Source organism: Eschscholzia californica, unplaced genomic scaffold (assembly GCF_041429995.1).
Source record: "Eschscholzia californica isolate CP2 unplaced genomic scaffold, dmEscCali1.0.p SCAF_4, whole genome shotgun sequence".
Taxonomy (NCBI): Eukaryota; Viridiplantae; Streptophyta; class Magnoliopsida; order Ranunculales; family Papaveraceae; genus Eschscholzia; species Eschscholzia californica.
In genome coordinates this window covers 2,221,759-2,246,930 of record NW_028238461.1, presented here as the reverse complement: position 1 = coordinate 2,246,930, position 25,172 = coordinate 2,221,759, and the positions used below count along the sequence as shown (strand labels likewise).

The 25,172-nt window shown below is 36.1% G+C and overlaps 5 protein-coding genes and 2 long non-coding RNA genes across 9 annotated transcripts; 4 read left to right on the top strand and 3 right to left on the bottom strand.

Moving 5' to 3' along the window:
* Positions 1-1,654: 1,654 nt before the first annotated feature.
* LOC147541458 (uncharacterized) lies at positions 1,655-5,421 on the top strand. The gene is made up of 7 exons (XM_086673022.1): positions 1,655-2,279; positions 2,561-2,821; positions 2,923-3,087; positions 3,923-4,084; positions 4,185-4,301; positions 4,612-4,719; positions 4,800-5,421. Exons 1-7 carry the CDS (start codon positions 1,983-1,985, stop codon positions 4,989-4,991), a joined length of 1,302 nt encoding a protein of 433 aa, XP_086529148.1. The 5' UTR covers positions 1,655-1,982; the 3' UTR covers positions 4,992-5,421.
* LOC147541457 (uncharacterized) lies at positions 2,147-8,189 on the bottom strand. The gene is made up of 2 exons (XR_015239671.1): positions 5,870-8,189; positions 2,147-5,748 (listed from the first exon to the last, which is right to left on the bottom strand). It is a non-coding gene; the product is annotated as an uncharacterized LOC147541457 (long non-coding RNA).
* LOC147541456 (putative inactive leucine-rich repeat receptor-like protein kinase At3g03770) lies at positions 6,071-10,069 on the top strand. Of its 3 annotated transcripts, none has more exons than XM_086673020.1 (7): positions 6,071-8,016; positions 8,102-8,235; positions 8,439-8,679; positions 8,763-8,968; positions 9,069-9,118; positions 9,260-9,371; positions 9,686-10,069. In XM_086673020.1, the coding sequence occupies exons 1-7, from the start codon at positions 6,669-6,671 to the stop codon at positions 9,935-9,937; spliced, it is 2,343 nt and encodes a 780-aa protein (XP_086529146.1). In that variant the 5' UTR covers positions 6,071-6,668; the 3' UTR covers positions 9,938-10,069. The 3 variants fall into 3 exon arrangements, with proteins under 3 accessions (XP_086529146.1, XP_086529145.1, XP_086529147.1); XM_086673019.1 differs by having other exon boundaries at positions 6,169-8,016; positions 8,763-8,989; XM_086673021.1 differs by lacking the exon at positions 9,686-10,069 and having other exon boundaries at positions 6,169-8,016; positions 8,763-8,989; positions 9,069-9,300.
* Positions 10,070-10,333: 264 nt separating this feature from the next.
* Positions 10,334-13,465, bottom strand: LOC147541455 (ubiquitin-conjugating enzyme E2 2). Its single transcript, XM_086673023.1, has 5 exons — positions 12,005-13,465; positions 11,894-11,919; positions 11,197-11,286; positions 10,942-11,030; positions 10,334-10,616 (listed from the first exon to the last, which is right to left on the bottom strand). The coding sequence occupies exons 1-5, from the start codon at positions 12,127-12,129 to the stop codon at positions 10,488-10,490; spliced, it is 459 nt and encodes a 152-aa protein (XP_086529149.1). The 5' UTR covers positions 12,130-13,465; the 3' UTR covers positions 10,334-10,487.
* A 3,611-nt stretch (positions 13,466-17,076) lies between these two features.
* Positions 17,077-19,296, top strand: LOC147541454 (glucan endo-1,3-beta-glucosidase 8-like). Its single transcript, XM_086638170.1, has 2 exons — positions 17,077-17,829; positions 18,033-19,296. Exons 1-2 carry the CDS (start codon positions 17,486-17,488, stop codon positions 19,135-19,137), a joined length of 1,449 nt encoding a protein of 482 aa, XP_086494296.1. The 5' UTR covers positions 17,077-17,485; the 3' UTR covers positions 19,138-19,296.
* LOC147541452 (uncharacterized) lies at positions 18,708-25,111 on the bottom strand. The gene is made up of 2 exons (XR_015224231.1): positions 24,025-25,111; positions 18,708-23,078 (listed from the first exon to the last, which is right to left on the bottom strand). It is a non-coding gene; the product is annotated as an uncharacterized LOC147541452 (long non-coding RNA).
* LOC147541453 (beta-amylase-like) lies at positions 20,225-23,003 on the top strand. Its single transcript, XM_086638168.1, has 7 exons — positions 20,225-20,491; positions 20,610-21,008; positions 21,173-21,337; positions 21,424-21,687; positions 21,786-21,995; positions 22,308-22,535; positions 22,630-23,003. Exons 1-7 carry the CDS (start codon positions 20,417-20,419, stop codon positions 22,783-22,785), a joined length of 1,497 nt encoding a protein of 498 aa, XP_086494294.1. The 5' UTR covers positions 20,225-20,416; the 3' UTR covers positions 22,786-23,003.
* Positions 25,112-25,172: the final 61 nt, after the last annotated feature.

Genomic DNA, 25,172 nt, shown 5'->3' with positions numbered 1-25,172 from the left:
GTAGCTCCTCTACTTGAGACACCGAATAATGACTTGAACTCCCTCCTTTCAGTCAGCTAGGACCTTCTTGAAGGTTGAGATGAAGAACTCCTTCTTCTTGACTAGATATTTGAGAAAACTCCTTTTCTCTCTCTCTCTGAGATGTATATTCTGAAACTCTTTCAGACACTCAGTTGCATTGCTCTTTCTTTAGGTTGTATAATTAGGTATATATAGAATTCCCTAGAAGAGGTATTAGACTCAACCTAGGATTCCATAAACCTAATTATTAGGCAACACCCAAAATACCCTCCATTGGGTCACTTAAGTGTGGCCGGCCAACATAGCCCTTTATGGGCTTCCTTGGCCGGCCCACTTAGGGCCTAGCCGGCCATCACATGGCCGGCCCTATTGCCTTGGCCGGCCATCACATGGCCGGCTTCCCTAAAGCCATTCCGGGCCTCCCTTTTGGGCCCGGACATGTTTATCTCTTTCGGACTTCTCCGAATCTTTCTGGACTTACCAATAACGGATCCAATCCACTTATTTGCCATTATCCATCTAGTCAATTCTCTCCGTTCAAATCATTATTCTGTTGTGTAACCCTTGTAGGATCCGGTCTATGTTAGCCGCGAATCAACTCTTGATTCGACGATCGTAGTTGGCTTCTAGCTAAGCATTACGACCCCTAATTGGACCGGACTAATGATCTTCCGAATAAGGTCATTAAGATCCTAATAGCCAAATTGCACGCATTGCATCCTTGGTCGAAGGACACTCCTTCGGAAGGATACCATTCCTTCAGACTTCAGGCACCATATCCTTCAAATCCTAGTGGAGAGAGAGACAGATTTTTTGTTAAGTGTGAAGGTCGCCGACCGGTCGCCAGAAATTTTGTCTGGTCGGTGACCTTATCGCAGAAGATGAGTTGGCGAGAGAGATGACGTGACAAAGAGGTGATGAGATGGAGGAGAGAGAGTTAACGGTAACAGAAAAAGGGGATCATCTAGATACTTTTGATAAAGTAATGGGGCGACACGTGAAGTTGGTCATAAAGTAGCGGGCCTTTTGAAAGGCCAGCGCTTTGGGGAAAGCAAAATAGTTTCCGGGGTGTGAAGACTTGGTTAAAAATTGGTCAATTTTGTTCGACAATTTTATTTAGGTGGAAAGCAAAATAGACCCATTGAAGGTCCGAACAGACCCATTGATGGAGGTCTCCTCTCTCTAGATCTGATCTAGAGAGAGGAGAAGGAAAAAAAAAAAATTTAAGGTTGAAGGTCGTCGGCCGACGACCTTCACCGGTGAAGACGATGAGGTGGCGAATACATGAGGTGTTAGAAAATATTCCCCATAAAATATGTTTTTCCGAAAAATTTTCAAAATTCTACATATTTCTTTTAAAATTTCACACCCCGGAAACTATTTAGCTTTCCGAGAGCGCTGGCCTTTTGAAAAATAACCTTAATGTACATATATTTTTTTTTGAATATTGGGCGAGAGATGCTCTATTTTCTCCCAATCAAATCCAACTCACCCAGATGATGTTATGAGGAAAGGGAAGTTCATGATGTTATGAGGAAAGGGAAGTTCAGGGCTTCAGCCTTCTGGCCATTATGTACAATTTTGGTTCCTCAACAAAAAAAAAAAAAAATGTACAATTTTGGTACTTAAATTAATAGTCAACGCCGATGATGTATTAATAGTCAACGAGTCAAACCAAAAACAACAACCCAACCGTAAACGTCATCTGAATCTAAACAAGAAACCCTAGAAATGCTGCAGGATCTTCTCTGATTACTTCCGCCATGGTTTTCTTCATCTTCTGATCTTTTTCCTTCTTTCCCAATTCAACATTTTTGAAGTATTCAAAGGCTAGGGTTTCAAATTTTTCAGTTAAAGTTGAATTTTTTTTCTCAATTTTGTTCATTCCTCTGTTCATTTGACTTCCGATTGATCTTCTTCTTCGATTGGTCATACTCTTTTCTACTTTTTATCTGAAAGTGATGACTGAAGAGGAAATTAAACCCAAGGTAGTGGAAAATAATGAAGATACGACGGAAAAGTCTCTACTTTTATTTAGTAATGACGAAGAGGTTAATGTGGATCTGGCACTTGAAATCCCGGAAAGAGATGAAGTTAGAGAGGGTAAGAGGAAACGAGGTGAAGATTTATCTTCTTCTTTTTCAGATGAATTGGTAATTGCAGATCTAAGCAATGGCGGAAGTACATTCATTTCCGAGGAGAAAAACTATGAAGATAATAATAACAAACAAGAAGAAGAAACCCTAAAGGGGGAAATTGTAAGTATATTCACTTATCTTGTTGCAGTTCTTTTTAATTTAACTTGGACATGCCTAATTAAAATTTCACTTAACAATGCCTAAATTTGAATTCCACTCAATTGGCACTAGAAAAAAAAAGGAATTTTAGATCTTTTCTCAATCACTGTTGAAAATTTGGCAATCATGATTTAGTTGGTTAAAGTATATTGCTTTGATTTGAATATGATATTGTGCTTCTGTTTTTCGATATAGTAATTTTTAGATTGCAAATCTCCAATAGTGTTTTATTTGATATGTAGCTCAATTTTGTGGGTGGAGAGAGGTCAGAGGAAGTTAAATCTGTGGGACCAGAACCAGTCGGTATTGTCGTGACGGAAGTAGTAGAGCGAGATAAACTTAAGGAACCAGAAATAGTTGGTATGTTTGGAGCTGTAGAAGTAACTGAAAGAGCTAAGCTCGTAGGAACAGTTGGTATCGACAGAGGTGTAGAAGTGGGAGCTAAACCCACAGAAACAGAAGGTCTTGATATGGTGGATAATATAGTGATGCGAAAACTTCTTGTGAGTCGAACTGTTGAGATATAAATTTTGAGTAAGTTTATAAAGCTGAATCCATATGCATATGAATTCAGCTCCGTTTTTATTCTTCTTGTTGGTTTTAGAGAGGCCCAAGGTATTTCGATCCTCAAAATAACAATTGGAGTACGCATGCATGCTATAACTGCGGTGGAGAAGGTCATACGGCCGTTAGCTGTAGAGCTAAAAGGCGTAGGAAACCTTGCTATATTTGTGGGAGTATTCGGCATGCTCCCAGGCATTGCAAACAGGTATTCTGTTTTACAAGCTTCTTTTTGTTTCACGCTATTCCCATTGATACTCGAATTAACGGGTCATACATGTGGTCGAGGCCAATTCTCTAGTATTACCATTTGGATTAGCTTGGCTAATCTCAAAATGGTGGGCACTTACCTTGACTTTCTTTCACAAAATGGAGATGTTGATTAATCAGAGAATTTTTCTTCCACTCTTTGTGCCACAGGGATGTGGAAGGGGAAGAAGGGTTTCCCGATGCATTAAGAAATTCTGTAGCTAGGAAACTCAACCATTTTTGTGATGGTCATTGAGTTCAAAATTTCGTCACGGGATCACTATCAATAGTTATCTAGCTCCATATGTTTAAAAATGAGTTCAAAATTTCATTACAGGGTCATTGAGTTTAAAACATGATCTAACAAGTATATTGTATTAATGTGTTTGGCTTATATACTGTAAACTCGGATTCATCTTAGAGATTTAGGGTTGCCTAGATAATTATGTCATGATCTTGCGATTTTTACTTTGAAGTGTTTAAGCTTTTGCTAGCTCATGTTACCAAATGTCCAATATGGACCATCTCTACCTGTATACCTCAAGAATTTCAAATTTCCCTACTCTCTCTAAGAGTTTATTGCTTCACAGAAAATGGGGTTTCCTAGCTTCAGGTCACATTACTGATAACTATATTTCCATATGGGTGTACGTATAATTTAATGAAATTCCGTCCGAGTTACTCGGCTCAGCTCGGTCGAGGGGAATCGAAGACCAACTGCTGTCCAACGACCTGTTCCCACCCCCAACTGCTAGCTGATCAGTCATTAAGTTATTCGCTCGGTATTTTTTCAGGGAAGAGTTTGCTACGTATGCAATAAGGCAGGCCATTGTGCCAAAAGATGTCCAGACAGACACCAAGGGAGCTCCCCGAGTTCTAGTATCTGCTTAAGATGCGGAGATCCTGGGCATACTCTATTCTCATGCACCGGGGATTATGCCCCTGAGGATCTCAAGGTATATACAAACTTCTCAACACTAATTTTAACTAATTACTATTTCATTTTGGTATTTGGTAAAGTTTAATCGTTTTTTGTGTTGTTACTTACTTGGACAGGACATAGAATGTTATATTTGCAAAAGTCCTGGTCACCTTTGTTGTGTTGAGTTCATAGCTACTGGTCGAAGAGAGGTTTCTTGTTATCACTGTGGTCAGTCTGGCCATAATGGTTTGGTAAGTCATTTTGCTACTCAATTAATATAAGCTCCTAGGTACTCTGTCCCTTATATTGACGGTGGTGTTTTTTTTCTCACTGTTTGAATCTGAATCGCCTGAATGAAGTAAACCAAATGCATCCGGAATCAACCATTCAAACGATTCAGACATTATGAGTCAGACAAAAAACAAACCACACTCTAAAATTTAGCTCAAGTCATGTCAGACCTCAAGTCAAATTTTAGATCTGACTGAGAAAAACTTGCAGACACTACAGAATGTCTACATTTACCCAACACTCAATTCTTAAGCAAATGTACTAATACAGGACTGTCCAAAACAACGTGGGGATACGAGTACTTCAAAGTCACCTACTTTGTGCTTCAAATGTGGGGAGGAAGGACATTTTGCACGAGAATGCATGAATTATTCCAAGGTCTAATTTCTCTTACATAATTTTTGTTGTCTTTTCTTAATTCAGGTTGTATGGTTTCTAATTTTGTTATGCTTTTGTAGCCTGATTGGAAGATGGGTGAATTCTCGACACCAGTTCAGAGGTTTACAAGAGAAGTTGAAGATCCTAATGGTGTTAAATCTTTACCTGATGATATCAGGAAACCTCACAAAAAGGGCATCGAGTATGATGAAGTGGGTCTAGGATCTCATGACCCGTGTGTAGTAGAAGCAACCAGTTTGGTGGATGAGTGATGATCCAGTAGATTTTTGAAACCCGGGAACTTATAGATGGCAAATTGGGGAACGGCCAACCTTAATTATTTTTGGAAGACCAAGTTCTCATAGATCATGGTTCAGCTAGGCTTACTGTAATCAGAGTTATTCTGCTTCAAAGGTTTGGCAGCTCTGGCAGTGTCAGCGAGAGAAGAAGCTATGTTGGTAGAAAGATCTATTACTATGTTTCATCGACTAATGTGTTAACTTGACACGCTGCAGGAAGGAGATTATCTACTTGTAGGGTCCTCGTGAGGTTCATTATACATTGTTGTAACATTTTAACTTTATGGGCTTCTGGTTTAACCTAATTGTTTTGGACAGGTAGGTGTTGTTAAGACATAAAGGAATATAGTATGAAAATGAATAAGTTGTTCAAGTACTATGTATACAAAAAATTGGTTGCTTTTGGGGGAGTGGTAGGAAACAAGTGGTTGCTTTCGTTGGATCTTTAGTGCTATGTGTACAAAAAAATTGACTTAATTTTGTGACTTACTAGACAAAATGGTTGAAAAATTTAACTACGATCTGGATTGTTCTTTTACCCGAGAGATGTCAACTAGTCACAGACTAAGTCAAAACTTTTGTACACATAGTATTTCTCTATGTTGATTAGATGAAGGAGAAGGTAGCACCGAAAATTTTCGTAAAGATTCACTAAAAGTAACAAGATTTTTGTGGATGCACACAAATTATGTGTTGGTTAAAAATTGAAGACCTAAATTTTTTTACAATTCTATGTGGCACTTTATGGACCATACGACCAAAGATTTACTTTAACTTCGTCAAGTTCGTATATTTATTTGTTTTAGAAACACAAAAATTTGAACCCTAGACCCTCCACTGGGGTGACATACTTTTTTTTTTGTTGTTGAAAGGACATACTTCTTAATCTATCCAGGATGTTCTTTTTACCGTTTACCCTCACTATCTCCACCTTTGAATGGCTAAAGATTCAGAAGGGCAAAGGTGAAGAATATCAAACCCAAGGAGAGGAAATCAAAGCAAGGGGGGCCACTAAAATGTGATAAAAGTAAAAGCTTAATAGACTAAACTCTGTTCCTAAAAGAGAAAGAAAAACCTTCTCTTTTTTTGATTTTCCCCCATACCTAAACAAAATCTCTATAACAACTTCTTTCTTCTCATTATGATTCTTGTTTAAGTTTCTTTTTCTTTTGCTTTTTCATATCCAAAAAAAAAAAAACTGGTGGCGTCTATTTGACAGTTTGACATGAAAGAAATGAAAGATTACTCTGTTTTTTTGGAAAAGAAACAGAGAGACTGTCTTCTTTTGTTTGCCATTACTCAATTCCATCAATTATTTATTTTGGACGATTGCCTGTTTATTAATCCGTGCTTTTAAAATGTCTCTTTCTCTTCTTCTATTGAAGTAACATTTACCCTTAACTTTTATTAACCCAAGAAATATCACAAGCTCTCAACAACTAGAAGTTGGAATTTATCTTATTAATCCTTTATAAGCTCCTAATTGCTTTGTCTTAGTTGTTGCAGAGATTATATGGTCTTGGGTAGGTGAGTTCTCACTTGGGACTGTCTCATCTTCCATTTTTTAAGCTTCTTAAACCCTAATCCAACTAATCAGTATTCAGAAAGAGAGAGAGAGAGAGTCTTCACTTGTTAAGTAGCTAAGGAATCATGGTCATGGCTAGACAAAGGATCCCCATTTCAATCCTTCTTCTTCTTCTGATTATATGTTCATTTTCAGACCTTTCTTATACAGAACACTTGCCATCTTCTCAGACCCAAACACTCAAAAAACTCCACAAACTTCTAAATTTTCCTACTCCATTAATCAGCTGGAATAACACCACAGATTTCTGCAACATCGAACCCACTCCATTTCTAACTGTTGTTTGTTATGAAAAAAGCATAACCCAACTCCACATTTATGGGAATAAAGGAGGAACTCCCTCATTACCTCCAAATTTCTCAATCAAATCCTTTTTTTCAACACTTACTAAACTACCCACATTGAAAGTTCTCTCACTAGTTTCTCTTGGTTTATGGGGTACCCTTCCCTCTAAAATCAATCTTCTATCTTCCCTTGAGATTCTCAATATAAGTTCAAATTTCTTTTATGGTGAAATTCCTCAAGAAATTTCATCACTGATTAATCTTCAAACACTTGTACTAGATGATAATTTCTTCACTGGTCATGTCCCTGATTGGCTTAATGAGCTTCCAATTCTTACTGTTTTGAGTTTGAGGAACAATTCATTTAGTGGGTCTTTTCCAAAATCATTAAGTTCTTTGGGAACTCTTAGAGTTCTTGCAGTTTCGAAGAATCGACTGTCAGGGGAAGTTCCTGATCTTAGTGGTTTGACAAATCTTCAAGTTTTGGATTTAGAAGATAACTATTTTGGACCTAATTTCCCTAGTTTGGGGAGTAAACTTGTTACCCTTGTGTTGAGGAAGAACAGGTTTAGTTCTGCAATTAAAGCCGACGAAGTAAGCTCTTATTATCAACTCAAACGGCTGGACATTTCTTCGAACAGATTCGTAGGGCCATTTCCAACATCATTATTGTCTCTACCTTCAATTACTTATCTTAATATTGCAAATAACATGTTCACTGGAATGCTGTTGGAGAATATGACTTGCAATTCGGAACTTGGGTTTGTCGATTTGTCATCAAATCTTTTGATTGGGAAATTGCCTACTTGTCTGGTTTCTAATTCTAAGAACAGAATTGTTCGGTATGGTGGGAACTGTCTAACTACTGAAAATCAATATCAGCATCCGTATTTCCATTGCCAGAATGAAGCTTTAGCTGTGGGTATATTACCTTCTAAGCGAAAAAAGCGAAGACTGATTCCATTAGTTATAGTTGGAGGAGTTGTAGCAGGAATCACTCTTGTTGGTCTTTTGGTTTTCTGGTATCTGAGGAACGAACGTGGCAAGAAGACAATGAAAACATCATCGAAAGGGTTAATGAAGGAGAATATCTCAACTGGTTATACTGAAAACCTGCATTTAGATGCAAGTAAGGTGTCATCTTTCACTTCGCATTTTCTCACTTATAACATGAATTTTTCATCATTTCCATTTATTCACTTTCTTGTTTGAAGGGTATATATCTCAAAGGATGAGACAAATATCACTCGACCTTCCTTCTTATCGAGCATTTGCTCTTGAGGAACTTGAGGAAGCTACGAACAACTTCGATTCTTCAGCTTTCTTAGGGGATGGTTCTCATGGTCAGGTAAGTCTCCCATCTCCCGTTTCGGATATAAGAAATGCTTCTTTAGCTAGTCTTACTCAGGGTTTGATTCAGAAGTTGGTGTAGCATCATCTTGACCACATACTTCATCAAGTTCAAGTTGAAATCTTGATAATTTAAAATCGAAGTACAATCTGTGACATTATGAATTTAGTAGGTCTAACTTTCTTCTACTTTGGTGTCAGATGTACAGAGGTATTTTAAGGAACGGGTCTCTTGTCGTAATTAGATGTTTGAAAGTGAAAGGAAACCGAAGTACTGAGAGCTTTAAGCATCATATTGAACTAATTTCAAAACTCAGACATCAGCATTTGGTTAGTTCTCTTGGGCATTGTTTTGAATGCTACCTGGATGATTCAAGTGTGAGCAGAATATTTCTTGTTTTCGAATACATCTCAAATGGAACACTCCGAGACCATGTTACAAGTATAACGATCTTCCACATCATATATATATTCAGATAACATCCGAAAAATGGGAAGTAATGTTTTTGGTTGTTCATTCTGCAGAAGGAAAAGAAAGAGAAAAGCTAAACTGGGCAGAAAGGATTGGAGCTGCAGTTGGCATAGCGAAGGGGATTCAATATCTTCATAGTGGAATTGTCCCTGGTGTATTTTCAACTAATTTGAAGATAACTGATGTTTTGTTGGATCAAGGTCTTGTTTCGAAAATCAACAGTTATAATCTTCCTTTATTACCTGAAAATACGATCAATGTATGTCCAGACTCCAGACAGGTTCTTCTCTGCTCTTGGTTTGTATGAACAAAAATATTTCTTTTGTTGATAGTTTTTGTATGGTTTATACCTTTTGCAGGTGGGTGGAGTTCCTTCTAGCATAGCGAGAGACTGTTTTCTTCCAGGAAGGTTTGTAAAACTGTGACAAATCACCGTTTTAGTTTACGTTATCTGATTGTAACAACTACTACTGTACAAGAACAAGGTTGTAAAAATTGTGTAGTGATTCAGACTATTCTATGTACTGACCTCTATTCTGCTGAGATGCAGTAAAAGGGATGAAGATAAGATCGAAATCTACGATTTTGGAGTAATCCTACTAGAAATCATCTTAGGAAGATCAATTGTGACTAGGAATGAAGTTAATATCGCGAAAGATCAGGTACACAAAATTCTAGACTATTGCCTTGATCTACTGTTTCAGAACAGGCTGTTACATGGCTGGTGGTGGGTGGGTGGGTGGGGGGGGGGGGGGGGGGGGGGGGGGGGGTAGGAGCATTTTGGTAAAAACACCCTCATGGGCGGACAAGCCGTGCCTCCTGTAAACTGGTCGCTCCTGTGCTGCCTCACGGACTGCCACTGGCCAGCACATTGTCAAACTAGTTTTATTGCTTCTATGGATATCAGAGGAAACTTTCATTGTCCTTTTCCAAAGCATTATCTAGAGCCATGATTTGATTATCATATTATATGCAGATACAAGTAGCCCTTATCAATGATGACTCTCGAAAGAAAATGGTCGATCCAGTACTTCAAAAGAAATATTCTGATGAATCAATGAAGACAGTTATAAATATCTGCCTCGGGACTCTATCAAATGAAGCAACAGAGAGACCATCTATTGAAGATATTCTCTGGAACTTGCAGTTTGCAGCTCAAGTTCAAGAAGAATGGAGTGGGGATTCTGACAGCATCAAGAGTTCCCCTATCTCGCCTTCCCAACTCTAATCCCTGCAACTTCTTACTAGAAGCAGTTTTCAGACCCTAAAGATAATGTTTTAGTTTGCGAACAGGCTGTTATGTGATATCTTTAAGTAAAGAATAAACTATAAAGAATATATTTCTCGTTCTTCGTTGTCATTCTTTTCTCGACTTAGCAAACCAACAATCAGTTGTTTGATTTGAAATTTCGATTGGACTCGGGCAAACTTAAAACCTAAACCAACTCTCCCGAGTTGAACCCCCAAGTAAAAGACAAGCCACTCCAGCTAAACTTTAACACCTTAACAAACGATATGAAAAAGAAAACAGCCCCAAGGCTTATGACGATGACTCACATTGATCCAGAGAGAGAGAGAGAGAGAGAGAGAGAGAGAGAGAGAGAGAGAGAGAGAGAAAGTCAAGTAGAAAATAAAAGTGAGTTTTGGTTACTTAAATCAAACAGTATATAATAGTCTTAAGTGCATAGAACTGTTAAGAACAATAACATCTGTGTGCAACTTGACGGAACATAATCTGTCTATAGACCAACAGCATCACCACTTACCTTTTACGTTTATCAGTCGGCTGTCCAGCTCTGCTCGACAATTTCACGTACTTTCCGATTGTATTCACGCTTGTTCTCACTGAACATTCGTGCTGCCTCTGAGTTTGCAGGAGAGTTTGGATTTGGATCACAAAGCAGAGACTGAAGGGAAAGAAAGACACAAATATCTATCACTATCATTGAAATAAGAGGTTAAGGACAAAAGACGGATAAAGAAATTTTGATATTAATCATTGTCAACTATGGAGTTTACATGTTACATCTCTTCACAAAAAATGACTTGGTTCTGAATGAAATATCATATTTTTAAAAATTTTGAAAGAGCATTTCCGTCTTATATATAGGAGTATAGGTTCAAAATTTCAAGGTTACGGTGCGAAAATCTTTGCCACACTTACTAAATTGCTATTGCACGAGGTTATTTCGTTGCTCAAAGAAAAACCTGATATATCAGAAGAAGTCGTACCTGAATAGAAGTCAGTATAGCTGCAACATCATAAATGGGACTCCACTGATTCTGCAAAATATCCAAGCAAATGCTTCCATCTGCATAGACTGACCAGTTCACAAAAGCAATTTCAGGGGACACATTAACATAATCATTTGTGTGACAAATATATATCTATGTACATATTTGTATGGGTGTATATGTGCATTTATGAGCATCGAAAGCAACCAAACTGAAGAAAGAAAGATAAGCTAGTGACGTGTAAGAACTTACTGTTTGGATGAAACATCCTCGAGACAAACCGCACTGTTGGAGGTTTATTAGGGTATTCCTCTGTGAACTGCAGTGTCAACTTAAACGTACCTGTGGAGATAAAAAGAGTAATTAGATGCAATCAATGGCCAATGCAAAACATAACCAATAAGAACAAGCAATAGTCAGCAAACTCCAGATATAAATGTGCAGACTTGAATTATGAAAATTATAAAACACGTAAATTATGAAACAGTTCAAACCTAGGAAGAAAAACCCAGACACTTTAAGCATGTATGTATGTGAACTTTTTCGTGGTTTACCTAACCAACTAGTAGGAAAAATACTAACAATGTAAATCATCAAAATTCCCAGCCAAAGAAAATTAGAAGCTAAACAAAGGAAATTAAAGAGTGACCATTTTAATTAAATTTCTCTTTCCAATCAGACTTCACAATCAGAACATAAATGAATCTAGAAGAGGTTATTTGTTTGGGTAATCAAATTGAAATTTGTGAAGCTCAAAAGCTATGTAATTTATTGTTGTGGTAATAATAGTTCAGATTATTACTATACTCCTGATCTTGAGTCAATCTATAGGGGTATGTTGAAACTCATTAACAATCAAAACCCCTAGAAGAAAAATGAACTTAGGGTTCCTTCTTGTAAGCATCTAAATCAAAACAGAAAAGAAAAAAAGGAAATGAAATCCCCTTACCTCCATCCCAAGGGGTATCATCAGGTCTGCAAAAACAAAACAAACCCCAAAATCAATAGTTGAAGAAAAATGAATGAAAATTAAAGAAACAAAAAGTGATGATGGGGGTACCCAAAAATGACAGCGTTCCAGTGGGTGATATTGTTATCTTGGGGAGCACCACTGATACCAGCTGGTGGATCTTGTTGTAACCTCTTGAAATCCCTCATCAATCGTTTCCTTGCAGGAGTCGACATCAAAATTCTTCACCAGTGGCTGATTTCTCTCTCTCTCTCTCTCTTCTTTTCAATGAATTTTAGTAGAGAGATCAAAACAGAAAAGGGGTCCTTCTCCTTCCTTAGCTCGGAAAGATCGAACCTTTTTTTTTCTTGCTCCAACTTAGAGAGAGAAGACCCAACACAACAAGTGGTGATGGGGTTGGAGTTGGGGGGATGTTTTTTTCGTGTCTCTATTTCGATGTGTTTTTATTTCTTGCAAAAAGTTGTGTTTCATTCGTTTTTTTTACCAAATAACAGTATGTGTCAGTTCAACAAAAAGAAAAATAACAGTATGTGTCTTTCATCAAAAAAAAAAATAACAGTATGTGTTTTTTCATGCAAGAAAAAAAAATTATTATAACCTTTTATCAGTTGTTCCGAAAAATGTAACAATGAAATGTCGTGTCCTAATCCTGTCCTGACGGCCTGACATGCTTTTCTAATTAGATTTAGAAGGTCCTTTATAGTGATCTCAAGAGTTGTTATAATGAACAGTTTCCATTGTAGATAGATATTCACCATTGGGTCCATTGTGATCCTATGTGACATTTGTTGGTCTCTCTAAGTATTTGGATATTGCTATTTGAGAAGATGTAATACTAGCTCATTTAGTGATCCACCCTTGGATACTCTTGCATCTAATCTTGCCATCTGGAGGTTGAAGCTATCGAGCAGATCATTTTAAACAGAAGGCCTAGCAATCCCAGGATGGGAGGATTACAAGATCCAAAATTTGGGGGATAATAGGAAATTAGGTCCAAAGTCGAATAATATTTTAAAAAAAAATTCATTTTTGTAAAAATACAATTTTACTCTCAAAATGAAATTTTCCGCCCAAATCAATGTCAAAAACATTTTTGGAAATTTCTGAACAAATATTAGTTTGCTCTCAAAAATTTTGTAAATTTCTGAACAAATTTGTTTTTGTTCAAAATTGTTTTGGAAAAATGTTTCGCATTTGGTCTTTTGCATTTGACATACACAAATTGACACTAACATTTTGGCTAAAGCATTTTCTGATTTGTCTTGTGAAGAAAGAAATGGTTACCGCATTTTTTTTTTTGCTTTCGACGAAAATATTTAGACGAAGCATTTTTTTTATTTGTCTTTTGCAAAAATTAAAATGTTATGCATATTATCATTTGTATTTGACACGCCCACTAATGGACAAATAATATTTTGACTAATGCATTGTATATGTTGTTAATAGCATAATTATATATGTTGTCAACATTTTATAGCAAGTCAGAACATCATTACACATGTTGTCAACATTTTACAACAATACAATTATATATGTTGTCAACAATTTATAACAACATATTTATATATGTTGTCAACATATGAGGGTAAAAATAAAATTATGGAAGAAAATATGGTTGTCTTGTTAACAATATAATTACATATATTGTCAACATTTTGTAAAATGTTCAAAAATTGGGTTCTTTTTTGAATAATTATTTTTGAATGTTTTTTTTTTGAGTTATTTCTTATTTGGCCCCCTAGTTTGTGACCAGCTTCTTTTTTGGCCCCCCTATTTTTTATAAATTCAAAAATGGCCCCCTTTTTGTAAAATCGTCAGTTAACTTTGACACCTGATTGTTTTGTTTCCTTTATTACCCTTCCACTAAAATTAATTCTTTTTCATTTTCCTCTCTCTAACCCTTTTCTCTCTCTGGCCCTTTTTTATTATTGGTTGGTCAACAAACTTACCTTGGTCCATTGGGTATTATTTTCATAACATAAAAGTACAGGAAGCTCTTGATGAATTATTTCTTGTTATACATTGTGGCTCCATGAAGTTCATAAACTCTTGATGAATTATCACATTACTTTACCATAACAGATCCTTCAATTTCTGGGCACCCAATTGTGTTTGCTAGTAAAGGATTTCTCAATGTCTGGGGTTTTGAGAGATGAAGTTATAAGAAGAAATGGAGAACACTTCAAGGACCTAAACTAATAGGAGATCAGTACGGGAAATTCGAGAGGCAATTAGGGAAGAAAAAGCAATTTAGATAAGTTCGTTGAGTTATAAGAAAGATGGCAACTCAATTCTGGGTTTTGTTTTGTTTAGTTTAACTCCAATTTTTAGTAAAGAAGATGGAAGGCTTATTCATTTTGTATCAGTTCAGGTTCCAATTTTGGGGAAGTTGAAGTGTTTCCCCCTCTCTCTCTCTCTCTCTCTCTATCTGTTTATACTCTCAAATGGTACGAATACGAGGATTTTTGGTACACAATAGTGTTGTTATCAGTTACAGGAGAAGATTTATCGACCATTGATGTGTACCAACCTTTTCATTTTCCTGCCACCTTCACATTGGTCATTTGAACATTTTCTAGTATAGAGCTGAAGTAACCTTGATAGGTATTTACTGTTGGTTGTGAACTTCTTTCTCATAACATAGTTTTTGTTCTTGCAGTATTAGATGGTATTGGGAAGGGTTTTGATTCCATATTTGAAATTACAGAACTGCTAAATCGGGAGTAGCAACTACTACCTGCTCAAAGTTTTTTCGGAAAGGTTGTTGTGTTATTCCTCCAAGTCTGTATTTTTAAAATCTAATGGCATATTATATGCCCGGTTTTGCTAACTATGCACTGGAGTTGCTAAGATTTGATGAAGGTGGTGTTGAGTTTATTGTACAAGCAAGCTTTTTCATCTTTCTAGATTGTTATTATTTTTGTCAAGGTACCACTATTGATTCATCCCTTTTTACTATACCATGAAAATATCTCAGGATTTCAAGAAGAGATGAAATAGGCAAATCCAGGCACTCTAAAACTTATTTAGGCAGGTTGATAGAGTTGAATAACTCGCTGAAAGTATTCAACAACTAGTAATAATTTCACACCGTTCCCAACTAGTTGTTTGATTTATGCATTTTTGCTTTTGGTCAAGTTCATGTCTGTTCTTATAATTTGTCAAAATATTCTCCCACGGACAAAGGTAAGTTTGTTGACCAACAAATAATAATAAAAAAAAAGATTAGTGAGAGAAAGGGTTAGAGAGAGAAGAATGAAAAAAGGATTAATTTTAGTGGAAGGGTAATAAAAGAAACAAAACAATCAGGTGCTAAAGTTAACTGACGATTTTACAAAAAAAGGGCCATTTTTGAATTTAGGAAAAAAAGGGGGCCAAAAGAGAAGCTGGTCACAAACTAGGGGGCCAAATAGGAAATAACTCTTTTTTTTTCCTATGAGAGTGTAGATTTTGAGTTTTTCACTGATTCTTTCTTTTTTTTCTTATTTCCTCATTTGTTTGATTGGACATCTTTTTGCAACATTTCATAAAGTTAATCATTCCATTTTTAAAGTTGAATTCAAAATACAAATCCTTCTTTATGAATGTTGTTATCAGACGAATTGGAATTCTTTTGTCAAAAAACTAGCTTAACTCATCAAGCATAATCATCTCTATTTTTGGCTCGTAATGTTTGATGTGTAAAATGGACGTTGTTACCTTTAGTAATACTCCAACAGTAAGAATGGGAACATTATTGTTTAGAAAATCAATAATGTTGTTGGAGGGATTAATGAAGAAAGAAAAAGAAACAGATAGAGGTAAGATCAAATAGAGCTGAGCAAAAGATTTGGGTTTTTTTCCTCTTTAGGGTTAGTAGATCAAATCTGAACCGCTGATAAAATCAACGGTCCAGATTAATATATGTATAGGGACCGTTTTGAAATCCGCCTCAACTGACGGACCAACTTGTAATATTGGAGAAGTGGGAACGGTCATGCGCCAACCAGCGCAGAATGCCGACGTGGCAGAGACACGTGGCCATTCTGCCTAGGTTCTGTCCGTAAATTCTTCTTCCCTATCATTATTGAAAAACAAATCTCATAAATGAACTATAAGGAGAAATAATCATATTATAGTGTATCAAATTGCATCTGACGAGTCTAAAACATATATCTCCTTCTGATGTTGAGGAACTCTTACTTGATACAACCAACCATCTTAGGAGTCTACAAGGTATCACTACAACTGGATCATTGTGAGAATGTTCTTACATTAACACAGTGAAGTCTTATTATCAAGAGAATATTTATATAGGATATTTAACTCATTGCATGTTGATTTGAATTACATTTCGAGAAATTAATATGGCAAAAGAAAGAACGCATGTACGTGATAAACCCAATATGAAAAAAGATAATCTGATCACTAAGTAATCTAAGATCACATTCTTCTATTATTGTCATTTTCAATTAGTTTTGAGTTTAATAACCACTAACATAAGGGAAATTATTCGTTCGTAATGTATTTTTTAAATGACAGATCATCATCAGTGGAGAAAAAACACAGAAGAACATCAGAGATCAGTACATATTAACGATTATATTCTCAACCAAAGAACATTTGGCTCGCGAAGAGATTTAACTAACCGCCCAAACAACATACCTAAATTCTAACAAAGAAGATACTCAACCCGCTTCCAAGGACTCCCACTTGAACCACATGAGAGAGAAACGAGGATTTCTCTCTCCACGTGACTGAACATGTGAGAGGAGAGAGAAACCCTTGTTTCTCTTATAGGCGATTCAAGTGGGAGTCCAAAGAGACGGGTCATCTAGACTGGTTAAAATTCTAAAACTTGTGATGACTGGATGTCTTTATACAAGAAATATAGTAGAGACAAAGAAAAGTATAGAAAGACAAGGAATACCAAAGAAGAGTCGTGACCCTAGATAGTATGACTCGAGAACAAGCTAGAAAAGCAAACGCCTTCCAATTGTGCTTGAGTTGAGAACTTGGATAGTGACCTCAATTGACATTTTCTTTTAACTTGTTTGTGGATTTCACGTTTGATATCAATTTGAGTTTCTTTAAACATATAAAATATTATATTTTATTTGAATTCATAAAATTGATATTAAAAAAACTGCCTCTAAAATAGTACTACCTCTAAAGGCTAAAGCAATTCTACTAAGCAAAAAAAGTATAAAATTTGCTTTCTCTGCTCTGTTTTTTTCCCTCTTTTTCTTTTTAAAAATCTCTCTCATCTTCAATCTCTGATGAACTCATCGTATAAAAAGTAATTAAGATTCTTATAATCCCCTGCAAACCCACCTTTTGTAATCCGATTTCCACGTCATTCCATCGTGGTGTTTAATTTCTAGTGGGTTCTCTACCTGTCTATTGATTTTTCACTTTTCATTTTCTTTCCTCTGTTTCTAATCTGAGCTTTTCATGATTTCCTGGTTATCAAGGAAATTCTGATCTTTCAAGTTTCAATAATCAGTTTCAGTGAAGAAGAACTGTTTCAGACTTCCAATTCTATTGATTTCCTTTTCCTGGATCAAATTTCCAACTTGGGTTGAACTCGAAATGGGTAGGAAATTCTTTTTCCTATGGTGGATTTCAAATTTCCTTATAGTTGGTTTTCTAGATTTAGTTTGTGTTGAAGGTTTAGGAGTGAACTGGGGAACTATGGCAACTCATCCATTACCACCGAAAATCGTAGTTCAGATGTTGAAAGATAATGGAATTCAGAAAGTAAAACTATTTGATGCTGATGAATCTACCATGAAAGCTTTAGCTGGAAGTGGACTTGAAGTCATGGTAGCCATTCCAAATGATCAGCTTGATGACATGACTGATTACAAAAAAGCTAAACAATGGGTTAGCGAAAACGTTAGTCGATATAATTTCAATGGAGGAGTAAACATCAAGTATGTATAACCCTTCTTCTTCTTCTTCGAAATTTTCCATCTTTCAGTTCAATTTTTAAGTAATTTGAATATCAAACATACTGATCTTATCAGCTAAATCTTTACTTCAATGGTGGTGTTCTATTTTTTCTCGTTGTCTGAATCTGACTCCTTTTTCTTCTTCTTTTTTCTGTGTTTTTCTTTTTGATGTTTTACGATTGCAGATATGTAGCAGTTGGAAATGAGCCATTCCTATCATCATACAACAATTCATTCTTAAACACCACTTTCCCAGCCTTGCAGAACATTCAAAATGCCCTAAACGATGTCGGTGCAGGTGACACAATTAAGGCCACTGTGCCCTTAAACGCCGATGTCTATAACTCACCAACAAGCAACCCTGTCCCTTCTACCGGCCGTTTTAGAACCGATATAAGTGACCTCATGATTCAAATTGTTCAATTCCTTAACAAAAACAATGCTCCTTTCACTGTTAACATCTATCCGTTTCTTAGTCTCTACGCTAACGATGATTTTCCTTTAGATTACGCCTTCTTTGATGGTGTCAATAACCCAATTAACGATAATGGAATTTCTTATACTAATGTTTTCGATGCCAATTTCGATACTCTAGTTTGGGCTCTAAGAGGTGCAGGATTTGGAGATATGCCAATCTTAGTTGGAGAAGTAGGTTGGCCTACTGATGGAGATAAAAATGCAAATATACTTTATGCCCAAAGATTTTACACAGGACTTTTGAAGAAACTAGCAATGAAACAAGGAACACCAATGAGACCTAGTGATATCGAAATTTACTTGTTCGGATTAATCGATGAAGATGCTAAAAGTATTGATCCGGGGAATTTTGAACGACACTGGGGTATTTTTCGGTACGACGGACAACCCAAGTTTCCTATGGACTTCTCAGGTCAGGGTTTAAATACATACCTAGTTGGAGCTAAAAACGTCAAATATTTACCTCAGAAATGGTGTGTTTTTAACCCTAACTCAAATAATGATTTAAGTAAACTAGGAGATACTGTTACTTATGCTTGTAGTAACTCAGATTGTACTTCACTTGGGTTTGGATCATCATGTAATAACTTAGATGCACAAGGGAATGCATCTTATGCATTCAATATGTATTTTCAAGCTAAGAATCAGATGGAAGATAGCTGTAATTTTGAAGGTTTAGCTATAACAACGACACAGAATGCATCACAAGGGACCTGCAATTTTATTATTCAGATTGCTTCAACTTCTTCCTTTCTTGCTTCTCCTTTTGCTTTGTTACAGTTTGTGACAATTATCTGGTTCTCCTTCTGGTGACATGTTTTGTGTAGATTTACATATATAGAAATCATCTCAAATGTACTTCTTTTTTTGTGATTGTATGTTAGGGTTTGTATGTCATTAGTTATTTGGGTTGTTCATTGTTAGCTACTACTTTGATTCATTTTAGTTAAACTACTTTGGTTCTTTTCTACATTTTACCTCGATGAGCCACCACCTTGCTTTTGACATGAACTCTCATAAGTACACACCCAAATGGCAGAACCAAAATTTTCTTCATCTTCTTCTTGTTTCCGACCTGAAAGGAATTAAAGCGGAAAGAACAACTAATGATTTAAAGCTGATGATTTTGGGAAAGAAAAGACGGGGTTTATGGTGATCAGAAATCAACATGACAAACTAAAGTAGTTTTTACACCACCTTATAATCGAAGAGATGCTTCAAGATCTCCCTCAAAATTACAATTGAACATATGTTTCACTAGGTCCAATCCAAACGCGGAAATCAGATAATGCTAGAAATTGCTAGCCTGGTAGGTTTCCAATCATCTATCACTAGGAATGATGCATACTATGAAGTGGAGTAATCGATCAATGATGTACAGTTTGTCGATTCTCATCGGAATTCAGGGAATTTGTATGAGATGCTACTTGCCCTTTCGCGGATGGATAAGAATGATTTTCACCTATAGTAAGAATGTAGCGACACAACATACCGTAAAGAAGATAGAATGAAATATAAAACATAGAGCATTCTTTTTGGTTAGTCCTAAACTGTAAGGTTTATTTCCCTGACATTTTATCTACTTGCTGAGATTAGTTTCACATAGACTATATAACTTGGGAAATTAATAAGCATACAAACCAAAGTCACTATCACTCATTCACTACATCCTTATCATGATGAGGATGAAGGGGTGAAGGAAAATGCGGGAGGCGGTAATGGAGTTAAGGACAAAGTTTGTCATATGGAAAGCAAGTTATGATTGATGAGAATCTGAAAAAAGGAACGAATTTTGTTTATCTATGTTCGGATGGAACGAATAAAGAATCTGAAAAGGACATAAAGAAAATTTACGACTTTTTGATTAGCGATCACATACTTCTTGGTCATTCCTTAGCGCTAAAATTTCTACCCAAGTGACGGAACCTTCATCCTTTTGGAAGGTACTGGGAAAAACCACACCCGAGAATCCGAGATAAAGCTTTTCATTTTTGTCTATAAATTACGAAGTAAAACTAATCTCGAAACCAAAGCATATTCATTTATAAGAAAGTAAGAAATAAAGAAATCTTACATTTTCTAACTTGAAAGAATGCAGGCACCATCTCTCTGCCCTGGAAACATGAAGTTGCTTTCGAACTACGTTCCTCTCTATGTGATGCTTCCTGTAAGTACATTTCAAGCCTTTAATATGGTTACTTCGATAACAAATATAGTTTATATTGACCATCAAAATAACTAAATAAGCTCTTGTGTTGTTTGTGATTTTGGGGTGATGGGAAAAGTTGGACGTGATTAGCAATGATAATGTTTTTGAAAACAAATTTGAACTCGCGAAGCAGTTGAAGCAACTAAGAGAAGCTGAAGCAGATGGGGTTATGGTGGATGTATGGTGGGGGATTGTAGAAGCTAAGGGTCCCAAGGAGTATGACTGGAATGCTTATAGGAGTTTGTTTCAACTGGTTCAAGAATGTGGGTTGAAAGTGCAAGCGATAATGTCGTTCCATCGATGTGGTGGAAACGTTGGAGACAAAGTGAACATACCCATACCAAAATGGGTCCTTGAAATTGGAAGGTTGAACCCCGATATCTTCTACACTGACAAGGAAGGTAACAGAGACGAAGAATACATCTCGATTGGTGTGGATAACCTCCCATACTTTTACGGACGAACTGCTATTGAGGTTGGATTAAGCGGAACTCCATTTTATCTAAGATAGCTTTAGAAAATCTATTGCCAGTGACAATTTAGAATATTCACCCCTTCAAATCATCTAAGGCAACATATATATATATATATATATATATATATATATATACCCTAAGCATGTGACTACTGTTTATGCAGATTTATACTGACTATATGAGGAGCTTTAGGGATAACATGTCAGATTTTTTAAGGGTTGGGCTCCTAACAGATATTGAAGTAGGACTAGGTCCGGCCGGGGAGCTCAGATATCCATCCTATCAACAAACACTAGGGTGGAAGTTCCCAGGAATTGGAGAATTCCAGGTGAAACTGAACCTTTTTCTTCTCATTTTTTTTAGTCTAAAGAAGGCTTCTTCTCTTTGACATACTTAAAAGTCATAAAATTGCAGTGCTATGACAAATATCTCAAGGCTGAATTCAAAAAAGCGGCGGCACTTGCAGGACATCGTGAATGGGAATTGCCAGATAATGCAGGAACTTATAATAACAAGCCCAACGAGACAGGGTTTTTCAAATCGAATGGGACTTATGTAACTGAGAGAGGCAAGTTCTTTCTAAGATGGTACTCAAACAAGTTAATAAGCCATGGTGATCAGATTCTTGACGAAGCTAATAACATCTTCCTAAGATGTGAAGTCAAACTTGCAGCTAAAGTAAGCCAAATTTTCAAACCAAAAACAATATTTTTATCACTAGATATTGAAACTTAGATAATTTACTAAAGAATAGAACATTATCGATTCTTAAACAGGTATCAGGAATACACTGGTGGTATAAGGATTCGAGTCATGCAGCTGAGCTTACTGCAGGATACTACAACTTAAAGGGACGAGATGGGTATAGACCCATAGCAAGGATGCTAGCAAGGCATAATGCCATCTTGAATTTCACATGTATTGAAATGAGAGACTCAGAACAAAGTCCCATAGCTAAGAGTGGACCTGAAGAACTTGTACGGCAGGTAAAGTTCTAGTGTTTTCCTATCTCAAAACTCAACTAGCGTATTATAATATACTATTCGCTTTATTTGCAATTTCGCCTCATATTAAGAGTTTGGTCACTAAGGAAGAGACAGAATTATAAACTCTATGAACTCTAGATGACTAGATCTTATCTATGGCCTAACAAACGTAATAAAAGCGGCTACAGATTTAAGCGAACAATGTAAATCTTCATGGTCTATGGTGTTCTCTTTCTTTATCACACTCAAGTATGGGTTTGTTTTGGTAAATAATAGATTGGTTTTAGTATTCGAAATATCTGTGTTGCATAGGTGCTTACTGCAGGCTGGAGAGAGAAAATAGAAGTCGCAGGAGAGAATGCCTTTCCGAGGTACGATACGAAAGCTTACAACCAGATGCTTAAGAATGCAAGGCCACATGGTGTTCATGGAAACTTGCGATTGGCTGGTATAACATATCTCAGATTATCAGATGTGCTACTTAAACAAAAGAACTTCAAGATATTCAAAAACTTTGTGAAGAAACTGCACGTTAATCAGGTACAATAATTTGAAAAACTAAATATGATTTATGTGTTAATGCAATTCATAATGAGATCAAAATGCTTAACAGAGTATGTCATTTCTGATTCAGTCATACAGTCAAGATCCAGCAAAGTACTACAACCCCATTGTTCCACTGCAAAAGTCAAAAGAAAAGATCCCGATTGAGGAACTTTTAGAAGCAACAAAGCCACTGCCACCATTCGAATTTGATCCAGAAACAGATATTCCCGTTGATGACGATTAACTGATTAAGGGGCTGGCTGGGAAATATTTAAGGAATGCTTTCTTAATATTAAAGGCGGAATAATACCTAAGAATAAGTTACAGCTCCTAATGTACTACTGTCATAATTTACAACTTAAGCTATTATCCTATAAAATATGAGATAGCAATCTCCTACTAGTTTGAATGTAACAAGCAATATTAATAAGAATACGTACTTACCTTGTGAATTCAAGAAAACAGAATTCATTCCTTCAGTTATCAAGATTAGATATTGCTTCTCCTTGGTCAGTTGGTTGTGGGTTGTTGCATTACCTGAAATCCACACGAAACATTTTAAAATTTTAATATAAAATTATATAATCAGCAAAAGTTAATATGATGTAACGGTAGGCTAATTCCTTTGGTTTTGTTTACTTTTACAACATTTATTCTCAAAAAGAAATTGCTCGCATTAGTAGTTTATTTGATAAGTTTATGTTTATTATCAGCTATGATGACGTAATGCAAAAAATACGCACACCGAGTATAATATAAATTTAATAAATAACATTATATGTTGAAACCTTAGATTAAAATTAGGCTGTTAGGTCAAGAACCTTCGGTTGGAGTGGTTACCAAGTTGGTTTCCACCCTCTAGGTTAAGGGTTTGAGTCACATAGTCATACCCCTTAAGGCATGCTGACCTTTCAAAAAAAAAAAATTAGACTGTGAGACTACAACTGTAGATTATCTAATTACGTTTATCTCCACTTATTTATTTGTTCATAGTAGGATTTCTCATAGGTAGCAACTTTTTCTAATAAAAAAAAGAAAAATCCCATCAATTTCATGACTAGAAAACCTTGCATGCAGTGTCAAAACTCAAAACAGTACGTTGAGAATAAAAAAAAATTAAAAGATGTACAAATACATGGTGGCCCATCATTTGAGGCACTAAGTTTATGTCACTTAAAATTCATGGATGCTGACAAATTAGCATATCACTGGTCAAGGAAGCGTTGAAACTTAAGTTCATACGCTTGAATGGTACACTCAATACAATTTTTTTGTCAAGAATCTACGTTATTGTATAACCCTGTGACTGTTTCAGGGTTAATCTTCCTTCGGAAACTGAGAAGATTGTCCCAAGTGACTAAACTATTATGCCATAATTGGTTAAACATGAAAATGAAAGCCTTTATTTACTGATTTTAGATGCACTTTATGATAATATTCCAACATATACTAAGGATAGCCTAGAAAGGAGGATATAAATTACCTTCACCATCATAAGGTTCATTTCATCGATGTCAATGAAGGGATAAGGAAGATAAGGGCGGTGATAGTGGAGAGCTTGGGTTAAGGGGGAATTCTATCATATGGATACTAAGGTGATGATAAACAAGAATAAAGAAAAAAGGTATCCATGTTGTGGGTCGACAGGGATACGGGAAAAGGCAAGAATCTGAAACGAAAAGAATTTATGACTTTTGATGATTGCCCACATACTTCTGCAATTAAAATAATAACAGAAGAGAAACATCATTGAATATTAATTTTCATGAAACCCATTTCAAGTTGTATTGAGCCAGAACCTGCAATATTAGAACAAAATTTCTCATAGAACTGGCAAAACGATAAATGCACATAAACGAAAAGCTTATTGTCTCAAATATGTGATTACTTTTGTGAACGCTTACGCATTTTATTCTGTGCCTGAACATTGACTAACAATGACCTACAAGCAATTGATATAAACTACCGTCACTATCATCAGAATCATGGCATTGATGCTGGTGAACGGATAAGGGGGATAAGGATGGTGGTAGTGGAGAACTTGGGCTAAGAGTGAATTTATCACACTGATGTAAACAAGAACCGAACAACAACAAAAGGGCATCTATATCGTGGGTCGGCGAGAACAAAAGAAAGGAAAAAAGAAAGAATCTGAAAGAAAGAATTTATGACTTTTGATGATTGCCCACATCTGCAATAAAAATATTTCTTTTTTTGAGAATTTGACTACGATCTACGTTAGTCGTTACAAGGCATTGATACATCATGAAGATGTAATAAGCACCATAACCGCCTAATTTAAACCAAGAATGAAAGAGGCCTAAAGCCCAACAACAAAGAGGCCTAAAACCCGACAAATTATTACGTTATTTATAGCCTAAATTACATGGGCTAAATCTTGATGGCAAACTGCTTCCAGCGAGACTCGATCCCACAACCTTATGGGCTTAAGAGTGGTGTCCAACCACTGCACCAAAGGCTGGTGGACTGCAATAAAAATATTAACATAGGAAAAGTTGGACATTACCTTATGTTCGTGAAACTTACTCCACGTTGTATTAGGCCAGCACCTGCATACTAGAATTGGTGAAACGGTAATGCACTTAAACAAAGCCTATTGTCTCAAATATG

Bases quoted from the DNA above. Each gene is read 5' to 3' on its own strand.
- LOC147541455 (XM_086673023.1), bottom strand. From the start codon at position 12,129: ATGTCGACTCCTGCAAGGAAACGATTGATGAGGGATTTCAAGAGGTTA. The intron at 11,920-12,004 runs GTACCCCCATCA...TTGTTTTTGCAG, and splicing joins TGGAACGCTGTCATTTTTGG to ACCTGATGATACCCCTTGGG. The intron at 11,287-11,893 runs GTAAGGGGATTT...TTATCTCCACAG, and splicing joins TGATACCCCTTGGGATGGAG to GTACGTTTAAGTTGACACTG.
- LOC147541456 (XM_086673019.1), top strand. From the start codon at position 6,669: ATGGTCATGGCTAGACAAAGGATCCCCATTTCAATCCTTCTTCTTCTT. The intron at 8,680-8,762 runs GTATAACGATCT...TTCATTCTGCAG, and splicing joins ACTCCGAGACCATGTTACAA to AAGGAAAAGAAAGAGAAAAG. The intron at 8,990-9,068 runs GTTCTTCTCTGC...TACCTTTTGCAG, and splicing joins TATGTCCAGACTCCAGACAG to GTGGGTGGAGTTCCTTCTAG.
- LOC147541453 (XM_086638168.1), top strand. From the start codon at position 20,417: ATGCAGGCACCATCTCTCTGCCCTGGAAACATGAAGTTGCTTTCGAAC. The intron at 20,492-20,609 runs GTAAGTACATTT...TGATGGGAAAAG, and splicing joins CTCTCTATGTGATGCTTCCT to TTGGACGTGATTAGCAATGA. The intron at 21,688-21,785 runs GTAAGCCAAATT...ATTCTTAAACAG, and splicing joins AAGTCAAACTTGCAGCTAAA to GTATCAGGAATACACTGGTG.
- LOC147541458 (XM_086673022.1), top strand. From the start codon at position 1,983: ATGACTGAAGAGGAAATTAAACCCAAGGTAGTGGAAAATAATGAAGAT. The intron at 4,302-4,611 runs GTAAGTCATTTT...GTACTAATACAG, and splicing joins AGTCTGGCCATAATGGTTTG to GACTGTCCAAAACAACGTGG. The intron at 4,720-4,799 runs GTCTAATTTCTC...ATGCTTTTGTAG, and splicing joins AATGCATGAATTATTCCAAG to CCTGATTGGAAGATGGGTGA.
- LOC147541454 (XM_086638170.1), top strand. From the start codon at position 17,486: ATGGGTAGGAAATTCTTTTTCCTATGGTGGATTTCAAATTTCCTTATA. The intron at 17,830-18,032 runs GTATGTATAACC...TTACGATTGCAG, and splicing joins AATGGAGGAGTAAACATCAA to ATATGTAGCAGTTGGAAATG.